At 45.2% G+C, this 16,924-nt stretch overlaps 1 protein-coding gene across 5 annotated transcripts in view; it reads right to left on the bottom strand.

The window, feature by feature from the left end:
* Positions 1 to 16,924, bottom strand: part of CDCA7L (cell division cycle associated 7 like) — a 221,348-nt gene that overhangs the window by 3,109 nt on the left and 201,315 nt on the right. For 2 of the 5 annotated variants that reach the window (XM_082472715.1, XM_082472711.1), the window contains 6 exons: positions 11,618 to 11,767; positions 6,547 to 6,684; positions 3,272 to 3,649; positions 1,792 to 1,863; positions 1,507 to 1,677; positions 627 to 752 (listed from right to left, as the gene is read on the bottom strand). In XM_082472715.1, coding sequence (XP_082328841.1) covers positions 627 to 752; positions 1,507 to 1,677; positions 1,792 to 1,863; positions 3,272 to 3,649; positions 6,547 to 6,684; positions 11,618 to 11,680 — 948 coding nt within the window. In that variant the 5' untranslated portion in view covers positions 11,681 to 11,767. The remainder of the gene's footprint in view (positions 1 to 626; positions 753 to 1,506; positions 1,678 to 1,791; positions 1,864 to 3,271; positions 3,650 to 6,546; positions 6,685 to 11,617; positions 11,768 to 16,924) is intronic. The other 3 variants (XM_082472712.1, XM_082472713.1, XM_082472714.1) reach the window with 3 other exon arrangements.

Raw genomic sequence — 16,924 nt, 5'->3', positions numbered from 1 at the left:
GTTCCCAGCAATCCGGTTATGTTCAGGATGAAATCTCCTGGTTTGAAAACACCGGCAATTAAATTGAAAACCTTTTAACGGTATTTAAGACACTGTCCCGTTATCTAAAAAGGATGCAGAACAACACAAAGACATCCTCTACATTACCATTTTAAAAAAATTTAACACATTTCCTACCTACCAAAGATATTCTATCAAACTTTAGTTTCTATCGGTTATATAAAATATATATCATACATACATTTTCAATATGTGTTAATAATATATTGGAAATATATTTCGGTTGGTTATAAAAGCGTATTATTTTTTTCAACGTTTAAAACATAAAAACTATTTAAAATATAACAATGACAACTGTGCTTTTCCAGACTACAGCCCTGCCTCCCCCACAGATAATATGCATCCCCCAGAGAGACCCGTCTCCTGATTACAATTACTGCACTAAGCCGTCTCCCCTTTCCCAGTTATAGCTGCTCCAACTCGGAGCCCACCTCTGTGCCCTGGGGAGACGGCACAAGTGCGTAAGCCCAGATACAGTTGAAAACAAGGCAGGATTTCAAATACCAGTGCCTGGGACTCCCAGTATAAGTGACGATCGTGTGAATTATTCATCAGATATACTTTACCAGAACTTTATCGTAGATTTTATCTCGAACAGTTATGGCCACATTCTCCAAGTCCTCTTCAGTGATGTCCTCCACTGGCCGAAAAGAAGATACACAGCGGCGGCGTCGATATCCCTGGCATCTCCCCTGCAGAACGAGCCAAAGCAGAGCTGGGCATTAGATGGTTTGGGCGATTTAAAAAAAAATTATAGAAGTTTTAAAATCCTCAGAGCTCTAGGACCATGAATGGTAACTATGTCCCTCTTCTAGTTCCCTGAAATCATTCATACATTTTAGTCATTTGCTGAGCTCCTATCCTGAGTGCCAAGCTTCCCTGATAGCAAGGTGACACAGAACGATAAACCAGAAGCTCAGGGTTTCCCTGACCAATGAATGGTCACCTGCTGCAAGCTCTGTGAGGCCAGGGAAGTGACCCACACTGAACAGCCAAAGCCACAAACAGGAAGGGTCCAAAGTGTCTTGCTCTAGACAGAAAGCACTCCAAACTCCCCATTCCTGAACAGAAAGACCAGAGACATCACTGTACTTGCCCACAAGCAAAACCACGAAGGCACCCGCAGCCGTTATCAGGCCTTTACAGCCTCCGCTGGAGATGAAGCTGGGGTCCTAACCACTGCTCGGGTTAGAGGAAGGACCCTCTGCATGGCCTACAGCTTAGACCAAGCGCAAGCTTGGGCCCAGGGTTCTTTTCCGAGTGCGGTCCCAGGAGTACCCACAGCATCTGGGAACTTGGCTGAAATGCAACTTCTCAGCTGCTGCAGACCTACCGAGTCAGAACCTCAGCGCTCTCAGCGAGCCCCGGAGGGCTGTGACGAACGCTCACGTGCGAGGACCACTGGCTTAGACAAAGAAGCATTGGTTCATTATAGTCAGAAAATACCCCGCTCGTTGTCTTCCTTCTTCTGAAACTGTAAAACTCTTCTGCGAACTTGGCGGCCGACACGGTGAAGTTCTCCAGGGCGAACTTCTCGGGAGGCCGTGCGCTCCGGGCCGGGTTGGTGCGCCGTGTGATCTGTCCCTCTGAGAAGGCCCGCCTCACTGCTTTCTTCTTCTGCAGGTGAGAGCACAGACACACACAACTGGCTGCTTTCTGGAATGAAAGCCATCTAGCAACCGACTGTGTGCATGAGTACTGGAATCAATACATATAAGGAGTTCCACTTACAGAAGCTGAGTTCGGGGTTCGGACCGGGAAGAAATCTGGCATCGAGTTCAATTCCGCCAATAACTGAGCGAGCTGAAGTTCAGAAGAAAGAAAGGATCGTACATAAATATTGCCAAGTCTACTTCATCTAACACGTTACCACAAGTCTTCCAGTTTGCAGCCATGAGAAACTTGTAGTTTACATAAGATCTCAGCAATTGTTATTTTTTTAACCTCACATGTAAAGATTTTTATCTACGCAGGTGAGATGCTGATATCATGAGAGGAATAAAATCTATTCCCGTTCCTCATGTAGAAGGAGAAGACACGATGAAAACTGTCCTGGAAGGCCCAAGGCCCAGAGCATGAGGTTAGAACCATGACTGGACCACTAATTCGCAGTGTGACCCTGGAACCTATCATTTTGCCCACCTGAATCAAGGTTCATCACGTTCACAACAGAAAAGGCCCAACTAGATCATTCTGACAGTTATTCAGAGCTCCGAAATACTGATCCTTTAAGTTGGTTAATTTCTCATCAATAAAAATAATTTATGAAAATATTCCCAAATAAACACCTAAGAACACCAAATAACAGGCATTAACGTGCCAATCACACAATTTAATTAGGATTCCTTTTAGTTTTAGACTTACACAGAGGTATGGGTGTCACTAAAAAATCATGAACATAGTTCTTAATTTAAAGATGCAGAGAGATACAACGCTAAAAATTTCTCTTAGCTGAGCACAAATATGTCTCTGGATAAATTATACCCCAAAGTAGGCTTTATATTTTCTTAAGCAACTTATTAGACATATAGTAAGACTGCATATACAGTATCATTAAATTATGCTTTTTTAAAAGAAAATATTAAAGAAAAAAATATACCAAAATACTAAAAGTGATGATGATTGGTAAGATTTTTTAAAATTCTGTATATATAAAATTATGAAGGAAACCACAGTTACTGACCACATATAGAAAAACCAAATACACAAAGATTTCACCTTGTTCCATTAATTATTCTGGTGAAAACATTTTAAAGTGATTCAAAACTGCTCAGTTCCTTTTAATACCTAGACCCCTTTCATTCCTTTAGCTGATACTTGACACTACAGCATCTAGGTTGAAAGCTGCCTGCCTGACCTGCACAAAGCAACTCCTAAGTAGGCTTCATGACACCCACGTTTACACATTGCTGCTTTCTGCTGGGAACAGGCCCTCTCATCTCTGTAAAATACCGCTGCATATTTGCAACGTAACTTGATCAACAGTAAACGGCGTTTAGCCCATGGCACCGTGGAGGGGGCTAAAAATGGTCCCGGGAGTCTCTGTTCCCAAACCAGAGCTAATCAGGTGATAACCGCTTGGGGTCCAGGAAAAGAGAAAGAACCCACAATGCCCAGCGCACACTTCCTGACAGAAGCCAAAGCAGCAGCGGCTGTGGGGGCACAGCCCTGGGCGCCCCAGCAGTGGCGGTCTCGGGCCGCGCGGCCTTACCATGGCTTTGTTCTCCTTGATGTTCATGGTCCTTTTCAGCAGGGCATCTGAGCTCTCCTGGCCCTCATCCCTGGAGTCGTCCTCAGACTCAGAGGCAGAATCTTCCCTTTCCTTCCCCTGTCTGCAGCTTGTCTTTCTTCCAAGAATTCCATTCTTACTGTCCTGTATGCGTGAGCCAGAAAACAACGGCTCAGGAGAACTGTTCTTATCGGCATTTTTTGCCGGTTTCTTGGTGGGGAACTGAAAGGCTACTCGAAGACCAATACTGCTTCTTCTCGGCCTGCTGCTTCTAGGTGGAGCCTTTTCTTCTTCTTCCTCTTCCTCTTCCTCACTCATGAAAGATGCTTTACCATCATCACTCAGCTCTGACTCCACGAGCTAATGAAATGAGAGAAAGAACAAAGACAGTGCCTATAAACAAACCTTCAGAAAGACACACACTTAAAACCACTCTGACAGTATCTTAGGAAAACAATGAATAGTTGAAAGCTCTCCCTTCCTATTGGTAGTTCCCTCTGAACTCTTCAGTAAATGCGCAAGTAGTTTCTAGATGAACAAAATCAAAGAGCAGACTACTGCGCGCTCTGGCCCAGCCACACCCACCGGCAGACTGTGTCCTGTTCAGAGCATCAAGCTGGAAGCCAAACGCTGACGACGTGGGCTCCTCCCCAGCGGACCAGCCAAGCTGGCACACCTGGGAGCCCAGGAATATGGGAACAGTCGAAGAAAAGGGTGTGCATGACATCAGAGGTATCTTCAGATAAAAGTGGGGTGCTAAGTGAAAAGTAAAATACCATTCTGCCCTAACTAGCTGGAACAGAACTCATGAGTAAGAGGGACAGGAGAGCTGACTTCATTTCAGTGACGTGACCAAGGAGCAGGCAGACGACCTGCCCTCGGGGTCAGTGGCGGAACCTCATGCCCAGGACACACTGGGTCCTCACTCAAGGGAAGCCTCCTCCCCTTTCTGTAACCCGCAGCGCCCTGGGGTGACATCAGGCAGACAGCTCTGCAGGTGGCTGCAGGCACCTGTTCAGTCAGCTCAAGCAGTTCTCAGCCTCAATTTTCAGTCTCCACTCGGCATAGGTCTCTAGCATTAAAACGTAACTTGGTTTCACACGTGAGAACACAGTAAGAATGGAAGGCAACGGCAAGGTGACATCTCAGATGCAAAGCACTCTTAGCAACAGCAGAGATGGGTTTAAATATTGGGATCCAGGTCGTCGCCTGGCATCTTTCCTTGACCACAGGCTGGACAGTTTAGCCTGGGCACCTCTGTCAGTGACTCGGGTTGTGAGGAGAGCTGAGAACGGCACCAGGAGGAGCCTGGGATTCAGTTAATGACTCTGCTGCTTCCTCGGTGACCATCCCCCCCCAAATTCCAGCTGGACTCAAGTTAAAAATAAAGCAGCGGGAGGGGAAAAAAAAGCAGGTAACTTCCAAACCTTGGTGTATGTATCAACGCACAAATAGCCAAGCAGAGAAATAAGACTACTGTACTGAGTTATCTATTTAATATCCTGAACTCTCCACATTAGTAGCTTTGGAATTCCAAATAGTGGACTGCAGAGGAATCTATTTTAGAAGACACTGTTGGAGAACTTCAGAGGAATTATCTCCCCTGACTGGCTTTATTCATTTATCATAATCGCCGTCTAACCCACGTCTCTTTACCAAGGACGTGGAGTAGTGTACTACAAAGGACGGAAGTACGGAAAGAGTCACCAGTGGAGACTCAGACCTGAGAGCCAGGACCACGGCTGTGGCAGTTTCACGTCTGGCTAGAAGACCACTAGACACCAATGTAGAGTCATACCCTATTGCCGAAAAGGTGGTCTCACCACTACTCACTAGGGTGGGCAGGAGGTTGGGTGAGGAGGCAACAAGGCTTGCTTTCTCACTGAATTTCAAAATAAATGTACAGGTGGACCTGCCCTGAGCTATGAGTCATATCAGAGTCAACGTAACATGTCACAATTCATTCCCTAAATGTACAGACTTGGAAGAAAACAAAAAAAAAAAGGCGCTGGGGGTAATTCACTTTCCCATGCTGGAAACACAAATTCTTTGAATATCCCAACATTACTTAGCTAAAGAAGAGAAGATAAACAAGTCACTAAGAGTAGATGATACCCATCAGGGTTTGGAAGGATCTCAGTGTCTTGCTGACAAGAAACTGGAGACTTGCTGGCCAGAACACATGAACTGCCATGCAAGTAACTTCTGTAAAGAAAGCCAAGGGGCGGGGGGCTGCGGCCGATAAGTTGGCACAGGTCTGTGTTGCTATTCACAGAAAAAAATCACCATCGAGCAAGGCAGCCTACCATTAAGGCTTTCAGGCCTTAAGTCCCCCCAGGAAAAGGTGAAGGACAAAGCAACCCTACTGGTTACAGCTTATTTAAACACCTACACAGGTTCCACGCCAGGAGCGCTTCTTTGGGAGCTTCTGAACGTAATGAGGCTTAACCTCTCTATCCCTTATCTTGATACCAAAGAAGGAAGTGGTGTATTGTTTTTCTGAGATAAATGTATGCTATTTTTCAGTTAGTAAAAAACATTTTTATGCCTTAAAAAAATCCAAAGGCTGTTCTTCAAAGTTACCCTGAGATTCAAATACTGGTCGGCAGTCAACTGGCCTGAACACATGGAATAAAAAGAGATCAACCAACAAGTCTCTTGACGGCAAAGTGCTGAGGGCAGATTTCCCTTAGGAATCAGACAAGCCCAGGTCATCTTTATCATTAAAAAGCATGTCGTGATCCAAATCAAGAATGCACAGACAAAACTCTAAGTTTGCACCACAGCTAAATTTTTGCCAAATTAACTCCAAACCTAAGAACATTACTTGGCGCACAACAGAAAACGACTTTCAGGAACTTGTTACTCTCAGACCCTCCTCTTTTCAGATAAAAGAGGTTCAAAAAAGTCTGAAATAAATTCTCTGATAAGGATAATAAGGGACGCCTGGGACACATCCCCCTGGACTCCAAAGGCACCCAGGAAAGACAACTGGATTTTCTCTAAGAGAATAATGGACTCGTGAGCCAGGAATTCGCCTTAGAATAGCCAAGTTTACATTGAGCTAACTGGCTTAGAAGATGGACACGTAAGAAAAAGTAAAACGTTTATATTTTGTTAACTGGCTTATAAGATGAACATGTAAGAAAAAGTAAAACCTTTTCACGTGTAAAGTGACTCCTTACAGGTAACAATACAATTCGGAACCAGGACTAAAAATATTACAACCCACCCTCCCTCACGTTGGTAATTATTACCATTACTTCCGGGTCGCTGTTAACATTCAGATCACTCTGCGTAAATCCTTCAAAGTCTTCCATCTCTGAGTCAGTGTCCTCTCTAAAAATTCTTCTTAGCTCGTCTGTGAAGTATTTGGAATGGAAACGCACATCCTGCTAAATTAAAAACACACGTATGTCATGGAGAAAGAAAGAACAGAGGTTGGCAGGATCTGGGGACAAGGGGAGTTACTGTTTAATGGGTACAGAGTTTCTGTGTGAGACGATGAAAACATTCTGGAAACTGATAATGGTGAAGGCCTCGAGACGCTGTGAGTAACGCCACTCAGTGTCTTGCAGGCAGGACACTGGGACTTACTGCACTTAAGAATGGTTAAAATGGTAAATTTTATGTAGGCTTTACCACAATAAAAACACACGTATATATACATATTTTCCATAGTTTGCAGAAAGTTAGACCCACAAATTGAACCATTTCAAAACACCAGAATGGCCGCGGCCGCCATCAGCTGGTGTGCCCGGTAAGGGTTGATGGAATTCAGTTTCTCCCGCCGGGGTGGGCCATCAGGAGCGTCTGCGTTCACACAGAACAGAAAACACGTGGAGGAGAAGACCTGGCTCTGGCTCTTCCACCCCACACTGGCCTTCCTTTCCAACAGCCATCCCAAGCCGGCCCCTCCCAGGGGAGATGCCTGGGTCACAGACAGCACGCCTCCGGGCAGGAAAGGGCTGGAGGCTTCCACACCCCGCCCCGCCCACCACCGAGGAGAACGCAGTTGCTCCATCACCCGCTACCACAGGGCACTGACGGAAAAAAGCTCCAACCCTCCCACCCCTGGGAGTCCCTCTCCCGCAGGAGCTGAGAACCCACCACCGCTGGCAGGTAGCAAGTGAGCCCGAGGAAAGATGTTACACGGCTGACTCAAAAAGGACATGTTCCAATAATGACTTTTTCTTTCTCATAAAAATAAATGGCATGCTTGAAAGAAAGGAGGGGAAAAGCAAGAATGGCAGTACAGAACGGAGACCCACAAACCGGCCTCCTCCAAGCTGGCAGCCAGGCCTGGAGTCCATGTCCCCTGCTGCCTCTGACGTCTCCCCCTCCTACCCCTGATGTAGGGGTGTGACCCCTCATCACAGCACATGCGGCTGGAGAATCTTTATCTCCCTGCCTGCCTTTTCCCTGACTTTAATTATATACTTTTTCGAGCTCAGATAATCAGTCTCTGGAGAAAAACAGACATAAGAGATGAGTGGAAAAACTTCCCGGGGGATAAAGAAAGAAATGCCTATATCCGGCATATTTTTAAGCTTAAAAATGTCTCCTGGGGCTTCCATGGTGGCGCAGTGGTTGAGAGTCTGCCTGCCAATGCAGGGGACACGGGTTCGAGCCCTGGTCTGGGAAGATCACACATGCCGCAGAGCAACTAGGCCCGTGAGCCACAACTACTGAGCCTGTGCGTCTGGAGCCTGTGCTCCGCAACAAGAGAGGCCGCGATAGTGAGAGGCCCGCGCACCGCGATGAAGAGTGGCCCCCGCTTGCCACAACTAGAGAAAGCCCTCGCACAGAAACGAAGACCCAACACAGCCAAAAATAAATAAATAAATAAATAAATAAATAAATGGATCATCACATTAAAAAAAAAAAAAAACTGGTTCATTCTTATTTAAAAAAAAAAAAATGTCTCCTGTGAATTATTATGGGTAATTGGAGTGACTGTGCTCAGATGTAAATCACTTCGTTCCTTTGTTGATAGCTGTGGTGCAGCTGCTCAAAAAAAAAAAAATTCACACACAAAAGGGAAGTTTCTTTAAAGTGAAATTCAAATTGTGCTTCAGGGAGACCAGCGCCGGCACCGCTGCACACACTACACACAAGTTCACGCGGCTTCCCTCGGCGGGTTAAAACGGATCCAGAGTGTGTGGGGTCCAGGTGGGGAAGCAGCAGGCCAGGGTCTGTCATGAAGGAAGAACGGTGCGCGGTTGGCTCCCAAGGAAACCCACCACCTCCGAGGGCAGGAAACATCTGGCTCGAGAGCCCTGGGCCAGCCCCTGCAGGCTGCTGCAGGGCAGTGGGGCCCATGTGCACACTTCAGCATCTACCCAAAGTCCCTGGCTGGAGCCCGAACAGGTCATGCCTGGAACAGCAGGTTCCATCCTGGCGGTCCTCTGGCTCTTTCTGTGCTTTGAGCTGGTGTCACAGGCAGCAGTCAGCCTGGGAGAGATCAGTATCTTTGGTGGCCAGTTCTGACGGAGAAAACAGCTCAGCTGCAGCCCTAAGCCAAGGCCCATGCTTTTATTCTCCCGATTTCACAGGGTGTAAAAACCATCTTTAATGCGGGTCTGTAACAAAGCGAACATCCACTCCACACAGTCTCCTGCGTCCCTGGTCACAACCCTCACACAGCTCTCTGTTCTCCGAAATCTGGCCGTTATCCTTTAAAATCAGTACTAGACAGTATGTTGTGGGCTTTGGTGACCTGCATCTACCGTGATCAAGAACGTAAGCAAATAACAGATCAGAAGAGAAGCTAACAGAGTGGTGACTTTTTTTTATTTTGAAGCTCGTGGGATGTGAAGAAACAGACTGGAAGTCATGGTGGCTGAACCAGTCAGACAAGTATCCCACCTCAGTTCCGCCCCTTGGGTGCTCCTTCGCCCATGGGCACTGGATGCATGCAACAAGACGAAAGGGACCACCCCAGGAAGCAGCCCGAGCCGGGGAAGCTGGAAAGCACCGTTCAAGTATGAGGCCCCTTCCATCAAGGAGCCTGTCATTTAGTAAGGGAGCTGGACAAGTCCACAGGTCACCATGGCGAGGATGAGTGTTGTAAGGGAGACACACGCAACATGGCGCACAGGAAGAAAGAAAATCCAGTACGACTTCGTGGAAGCAGAAGCATTTGACCGGCATCTCAACTGGGCTAGAGGCTAGAAAAATGCTGAGAGAGCACAGAGGCAGGATGCGGAGCCTGGACCAGTGTGCACAGGGGGCAGAACAGCGCACGCGGAGGGGATGGATGCAGTTTCTGGTCTCCTGCTGCAAAGCCCGCAGGAAAGAGCCGTGCAAGGCACGAGGCTGAGAAGTGGGGCTCCTAGATTAGGAACATCCCAGCTCGGCCACTTCTCAGATGTGAGGCCTCAGACAAGTCACTTCACCTCCCCACACTTCACTTTCATCACCTATGAAACAGGAATAATAACAGCACCTGCACCTTCCCAGGGAGACAGTGAATTAAGGGCACTCTGCATGAACAGCATGTTGTCATGGGCCACGGAATGCATGCTGGGGTCAGACTCGGGAGCAGGGATGGACTGGGGGCAGGTGTGAGGGCACAGGAGAAGGGGCAGTCGTCACAGCAGCAAGAGCAGCCGCTTCGTTCCTTAACGCCTGCCGCCCGCCAGGCTCGTGCTGGCGCTTCACACACGTCCCACGCCACTCAGAAGGCCACTGACGGTGGACCCAACAGGCTGCCCCTCACTGCCTGACCACATTTGAACGGAGGGGCTGGCGATTTCTGAACAGGGGAGGATGGTGACCAGAGCTCAGTTCCACACCCGCGGTAAAGACTATGAGAACCACGGCAGCTGAAGAGGGAAGAGACGGGAGGGATGGAGGTGAGGAACATGGCAGAAGATTCATCAACTCCTGCAAGGGAGTTGAGGAGATGGGTGAGGAACAGGAGGCGTCAGGAGCTCCAAAGTTGGGGACAAAAATGGGGAAGACAGGGCTTCCCTGGTGGCGCAGTGGTTGAGAATCTGCCTGCCAATGCAGGGGACGCGGGTTCGAGCCCTGGTCTGGGAAGATTCCACATGCCGCAGAGCAACTAGGCCCGTGAGCCACAATTACTGAGCCTGCGTGTCTGGAGCCTGTGCTCCGCAACAAGAGAGGCCGCGATAGTGAGAGGCCCGCGCACCGCGATGAAGAGTGGCCCCCGCTCGCCACAACTAGAGAAAGCCCTCGCACAGAAACGAAGACCCAACACAGCCATAAATAAATAAATAAATAAATTTAAAAAAAAAAAATGGGGAAGACAGACAACCAGGGAGGGAAAATGGTGAGTTTCAGATCTCCCTTGAACAATGACGACGGATCCAAGTGGCTGTTAGAAGTACATCTGGGGCTGGAGGGAAGAGCCAAACCACAAAGAACCAGGAGGCAACGGCTGAGACCAGGCCAGTCACTGAGATCATTAAGTGGAAAGGTCTGAAGATAAAATCTTGGAGAACATCCACAGATGGGGGCCGGAAGTAGAAGGGATGACAACCACGAACAGAAGGTGTAAGAGAGAGACAGACCAAGGGGAGTGGAAGCAGGTGGCTGGGGGGGGGTCAAATGCTGCAGAGGCATCGAATAAGGTGAGGACCACGCACACTGCCATCAAGCGGGGGCTTCACTGACATAATTAACTGCCCGCCTTCCTCTACCTGCCCAGTGGAAGCTAGGTGGGTTTAACTCGCAGCCTTTTAGGAGAGGCCAGGGTCGAGGGAGAACGAGGAATTTTGAGTGCCACAAATGAACTCAGAAAAAAATGCCACGGAAGCCTGGATACTTTGGCCATGCTCCTGCTAAATCACAACATAAACCTCCAGGAACCTACCTCTCTGAGAACTGCAGCTTGTGTCTGCCACAGATCAAAGGGACTAAAGAAAGAACAGTGCTCTCGCCAGCAATCCCACGAGTCAGGTGCGGACAGAGCCTCACCGCAGAACGCAGAGGCCATGTGTCTCATGGTAACCACACACTCCTACACTACGGCTGGGGGATCAGCCCTCCCCCGCCAGCTGTGTGGGAGCGCTCCAAGTACAGCCTGGCCACAGGCTGCAGCCCCGAAGTGGCAAAGAAAACGGATGTGATCACGTGAGGTCCCCTTTACTGAAAAAAAAATTATTGTACATAGAAAGGATTAAAACTGAGCGAGGTACCCTCACCAGTTGCTTGAAACATGAAGGTATAACACTAATAAAATAAGATGCTCGACAATTAACTGATACCACCAATCTCAGACCATGTTCAAGTCAAAGAATATCCGAACCAAGATCCAAGCTTCCAGACGGATATGCCTGCCTTGAAAGGAGGCACCCATACCTGCTTCCCTGACTCCAGTGAGTCAAAACTATCGCAGCTCTCCTCTGATGACAGGGTTTCCATGGGAACATCATCTCGGAAACCGACGAACTCTTCATCATCACTGGGGGCGTTAAAGATGTCAGCCACCTCTTTAGGGATCTGTTTGGATTGAAAAAAGGAGGATAATATCAGGGGCTGTGATAATCACGTAGGGAAATTTTGTAGAGGAGTAGGAATTACCATCTCATGACTTTATCAATCTGCCATGGTTGCTCACAAGACCCCAGTAACCCTGAGCAAAATGTGCCTCAGCTGGACACCTCATGGCAAGCAGGAAAGGGGTGGAAGAGGATAAGAGTTTTCTTTTGCAAATTCTAGAGATATATCCTATCTTACAAGGAATGTTGAGGCCATGCCTAGATAAAAGCCATTTTTGATCTCTTGACAAAAAATAAGAAAATTTTCTCCTACAGTGGATCTGTCTTTAAATGTCATCCATGTTAAAAAAAAAAAATTCCTTAAGACATCACTAAGCTCTTTTCTTAATTTCCACCTATAGTTCTTTATTTTTCTGTTCTTTGTCACATGGAAGTTCATACAATGAAATAAAGCTTTCCTTCTTTTCTGTATTCTGAATCAATCTTAGTTTAGAATTAATTCTATTAAACACGATTACAGGCAATTATTCCCAGAGAGAATGTTGTCAGCACACTTAATCTAACAAATATGTATTTGCTGAGAGTTCAGTTTTGTACGCTGACTACCTGTTTGTTCTTAACTATTTCGAAAAAGTTCAAACACATAGAAAGGTGAAAGAATAGTGCAGACATTTGTATATGCTTCACCTGGAGCCCCCCATTTGCTTTCTTCTCTATCTTTCAACAAATGTTAGGTTGAATCTTAGGCATTTGCTGATATTTGAATGTTTCCAACCTAGGAAAATAGTGATTTGAAATGCAGCAACCTAATCCATGTGTGTTTCAAGTAATTTGCAGACACCATACAATTCACCCTAAAATACTTCCATACACATCTCCTAAGAATAAAGACATTCTCCTGAAGAACCACATAACCATCATCATACCTAAAATAATTAATATTAATTCAATAATATCATGTATTATGAATCCATATTCAAATGTCTGCAGTGTGCCCAAAATGTCTTTCATAACTTTTTCAGAGCAAAAGGGATCCACTCAAGCAAGAATCATGCATTGTATTTGACTGTTTTTTTATGACATTATTTTTTGTTGCTTTTCATAACACTGACATTTTGTAGACAACCCAAGAAAACTGCCTTGTAGAATGTCACACATTCTGAACGTATCTGACTTCTTCCTGATAGACTCAAATATTATTGGCAACAATTCTATACAGATGACATGTACTTCTCAATGCATTGCATAAGGAGGCACAAAATGTCAAGCTATTCCCTATTAATTAGCAGTATTTTTAATTTAATTATAAAACTTTCAAATACATTCCTAAGTAGATGGAATAGTATCATGAACACACATGTGGACACCCTAGCAATTATCTGTCCATGGCTAGTCTTGTTGCATCTGTATCCCAACCCAACTGCCCTCCTTCCAAATTATTTTAAAGCAATTGTAGACACAGTATCATTTCACCCTGTGTTACCAGCAAATATACAGTCTGTGTCCACAGTTACTATTAACTTATTTTTTTCAACCCCCAGTGTATTTGTATCAGGATCCAAATAAGGCCCATACATTGGTCAATACGTCTCAAGTCCTTTCTCGCGTCGCCTTCATGTTTAACTTTCTTCTCGCAACTGATTTTTTGAAGAAACCCGGGTATCTGACTGTAGAGTTTGCCAGCGTCTGGAGGTTTGTTTTTTGAGTTTTGCAGCCCCAAGATGGTAGTTAACAGAGTCCTCTGTCCCTCTGGATTTCCTGTAATTTGGTACTTAAATCTGGAGTCTCAGTCAGACTCAAGTGTGCTTTTCTTCAGCCAGACTCCTTCGTGGGCAGTGCTGCGTTCCGGCTACACATCGCATGTAACATCTGGTTGTGTCTTTAGTGGTGATGCTGTTTGATCACCAAGTTACAGTGGGATCTGCCAGATTTCTTCTTAGCAAAAGTGTCTTTACCCCTTTGTACTTATTAAGTAATAACTAGGATGATATTTGAGATTCTATGACTATCCTTCTCCCTGATAGCATTTCACTCAACAGTTTCGGTATCCATTGATACCCCTTCGCCTGAATCGATTACCACGTTAGGGGTTAGAAAACGGTGATTTTCAAATACTATTCCTCCTTCATATGTTAGGTGGCATTCTCCTGTAATGTAATATTCTCTCTCTTCCGGTCTACCCCTCTCTCTCCCTCTTTCCTTCTCTCCCCACTCTCCCTCCCAGGTAGTTTCATGGATTGTTTTAAGTTAATGTGTTTTAACCCATTACTCTGTCATCCTTCTTTCTGATACTCAGATTGTCCCAAATTTGGCTACTGGCAGCTCCTTCAAGCCAGCTTCTGTGTCCTTTTGACACAACCCTAATAGCCTCTGAGCACCTCCTTCTTTTCCGACACAACAGGCGTGCCAAGCTAACCTTGTACTGGCCCCAGACCCCGAATGAGCCACTTCTCCAAGGAGCCCTGGCATTTGGAAATCAAGCTCTGAGATCTAGGTGTGCCCCTTGCTAGTAAAGTATCATTGCTTTGCCTGGACAGAACAAAGGTGTTTTAAGTATCTTACATCTGAGTTCATTGTGACATCCTGAATTCAAACCCAACAAGACAGGATTCTTCTTCATCTCCCTCAACACGACGTTAGTATCTCCCTTCCCCGCAACGAAAACCCCAATTCCCAGTACTTCTCATACACCTACCCATTTGCTCTATCCACAGTACACACAAAACCGTTTCAGACAACACCCCAATACCACTACCAACACCACTGCCAACAACAATCAAGTCCAAGATTTCTTTGGGGTTCTTGCTGTCCTCCGAACACAGTCCTGCTAGGTACTAGATCTTCTCCCTGAGATAACCAGACCATGGTTGTACTTGGAGATACGAAGATACTTTATATGTACTTCAGATTTCATCATGGAGTATATAAAAGAGATGCCCTCAAGGGTCAAGATTTTAATAAAATAATTTTTACTGCTACAGTAAGACATACTATGTGCAACACATTTTCTTTTAAAATTGGTGCACGGAGGTGAAGAATGAGATGACCACTAGTACACTTTGATGCCACTGCCTTGATTCATGCTGAGGACAAGCAGTTTTCTCTGCCTTTGCTTTTGCACATCAGTGCAAATAACAACACAGCAAAAAAATGCAAATAATGTCTTAACATTTTTTCCGGCCCCTCCTCCAATAATGTCTTAATATTATTATGACAATAACTTTGTCCTCATGGAACCCTGAAAGGGTTTCAGGGTTCCCCAGACCCCACTTTAAATAATGGCTACACTATTTCACACAGAGTTGTGTATTCAGAAGTTAAATTCTTTGGATTCTTTTTTTCTGTGCATTGAATTAATTTTATAGTCAGGTTCATTTGAGAGATCACTAATCCCTAATCTACTCATTTTTAGCATGATTTTAATGCTTCTTGTTTAAAAATGATTAGAAAGCTAGTGGTTCAACCAAAGGAAGTTTAACATTTGGTTTCTAGAGTACACAAATCCAGACACTGAATACAAGATTAATGATGTTGGAGTTAATTACAAACCATCTAATGAAATCACTTCAAGAGACCAACAGGCAGACACTTACAGAATTAGAGCTCCACTAACAATAGAAAAAATACTGTAACATTTATGCTAAGAAGAAGCTCCTAAACAAACCCTAAATCTGAGATGGTTCTTGGGAGAAAAATTTACCTCTTAAAGAAGGAAGACTTTTAATTTAACAGTATTTGGCATGCTTGTCTTTTCAAAGACACCTTTCACTGTTGTTTAGCCAACAGAAACAACACACCAAGAAAATACTCTTATTGGAGAAACATAGATGACATTTATGAAAGTTTAAGTACATTAGACTTTACTTAACAATCATCGAGTTCAGTCCCTGAAGGGGTGCTTTTTGACTTACCACCATTCTATGAATCCAAAAACCCCGCTGGCCCAGAAGCTTGTTTTAACATAAAGAATTAAAGAGGAAGAAGCACCCAACGTAATGATCTTCTGGAAGCACACATAAGGAATGGAGAGGCTGTTGATATAAATAAATTGCTTCCACGGTCAACTGCATTAGCCCAGGGGCCACTGTCGCAACCGCCACTGCAGTGAGCCTCTGTCTGCCTAATTCCTTCTTACTTCTGTATCTGCTCCAGAGGTGCCAGTAGGGAGAGGCTGCAATTACCCATTAGGGACAAAAGGAAGCAATGAACTTTCAAAAAAGCAAAAACCGCTACACATTCTTGGGGCACGCAGGACTCTGTTTCTTGCTGCCCAACTTCAAAAGGCATTAAGAGAAGCATTTCAGACAGTCATAAGTCCCGGGATTTAGCAAAAGTCTGTAAAATATTCAAGTGTCTTCAACGCAACAAACTGTTTAACAGATGCAACAAAGAAGGCAAGATTTGCATGCGAGGGACCGAAAGGACCTGATAAAAGAGGATTCATAGGGACAGCCTTCTAATGTGAGACCAGTTAAACAATGTATCAACACTTTAGGCCCAAGGATTTGTCACTTCCCTGTTTCATTCGGCAGTGATCCACTCTGTAGCTATGTAGTCTAGACGGACTACAACGGACTTTTTTCTGCAAAGCTTATGTTCCATTTGACTACAACACCAATTGTAAGACCTACCAAAAGAAACCAAAAAAATAAAGCAAATAACTGAAAAGAAAATATAAAATACTCCCAACCAATGGATTACACTTACAGTAGTCAAGCTTGCACAATATTAGGATAAATGCAATCTAGCTAACCAGAAAGAAGTCAAGAAAATTCTCTTCTGAAACTGAAAAGACTTATTATTCATAACTATTTTTTTTTTTTTTTACAATACACAGATTTCTTCCATTCCTTTCACACACACTGTGTATATCTATTCACTCTGTCCTTGTTGGGATAACAACGTGAGTATCATCGAAGGTCAAGTGGGGCCCAGGATTCAATTCCTCAACCAGGACACACACACTAAAATGGAGTCCTTGGCACCTAACACGGGCCTGGCCTAAAGCAGGTCATCAATAAATCTTTGTATGAAAATGACTACATCTGACCTTGTAGTCATTTTCTCAGGGAAGGTGTAGTTTCCTAGGAAAGGTGCACAGGGTCAAAAGGTACACTCTGTGACATTCCTATCCAAGAGGAATTAAAGATCTTCACCCAGAATTTCT

This window comes from Balaenoptera physalus (genome assembly GCF_965194825.1).
Source record: "Balaenoptera physalus genome assembly, chromosome: 8".
NCBI lineage: Eukaryota > Metazoa > Chordata > Mammalia > Artiodactyla > Balaenopteridae > Balaenoptera > Balaenoptera physalus.
This window is presented reverse-complemented; position numbering and strand designations above follow the sequence as displayed.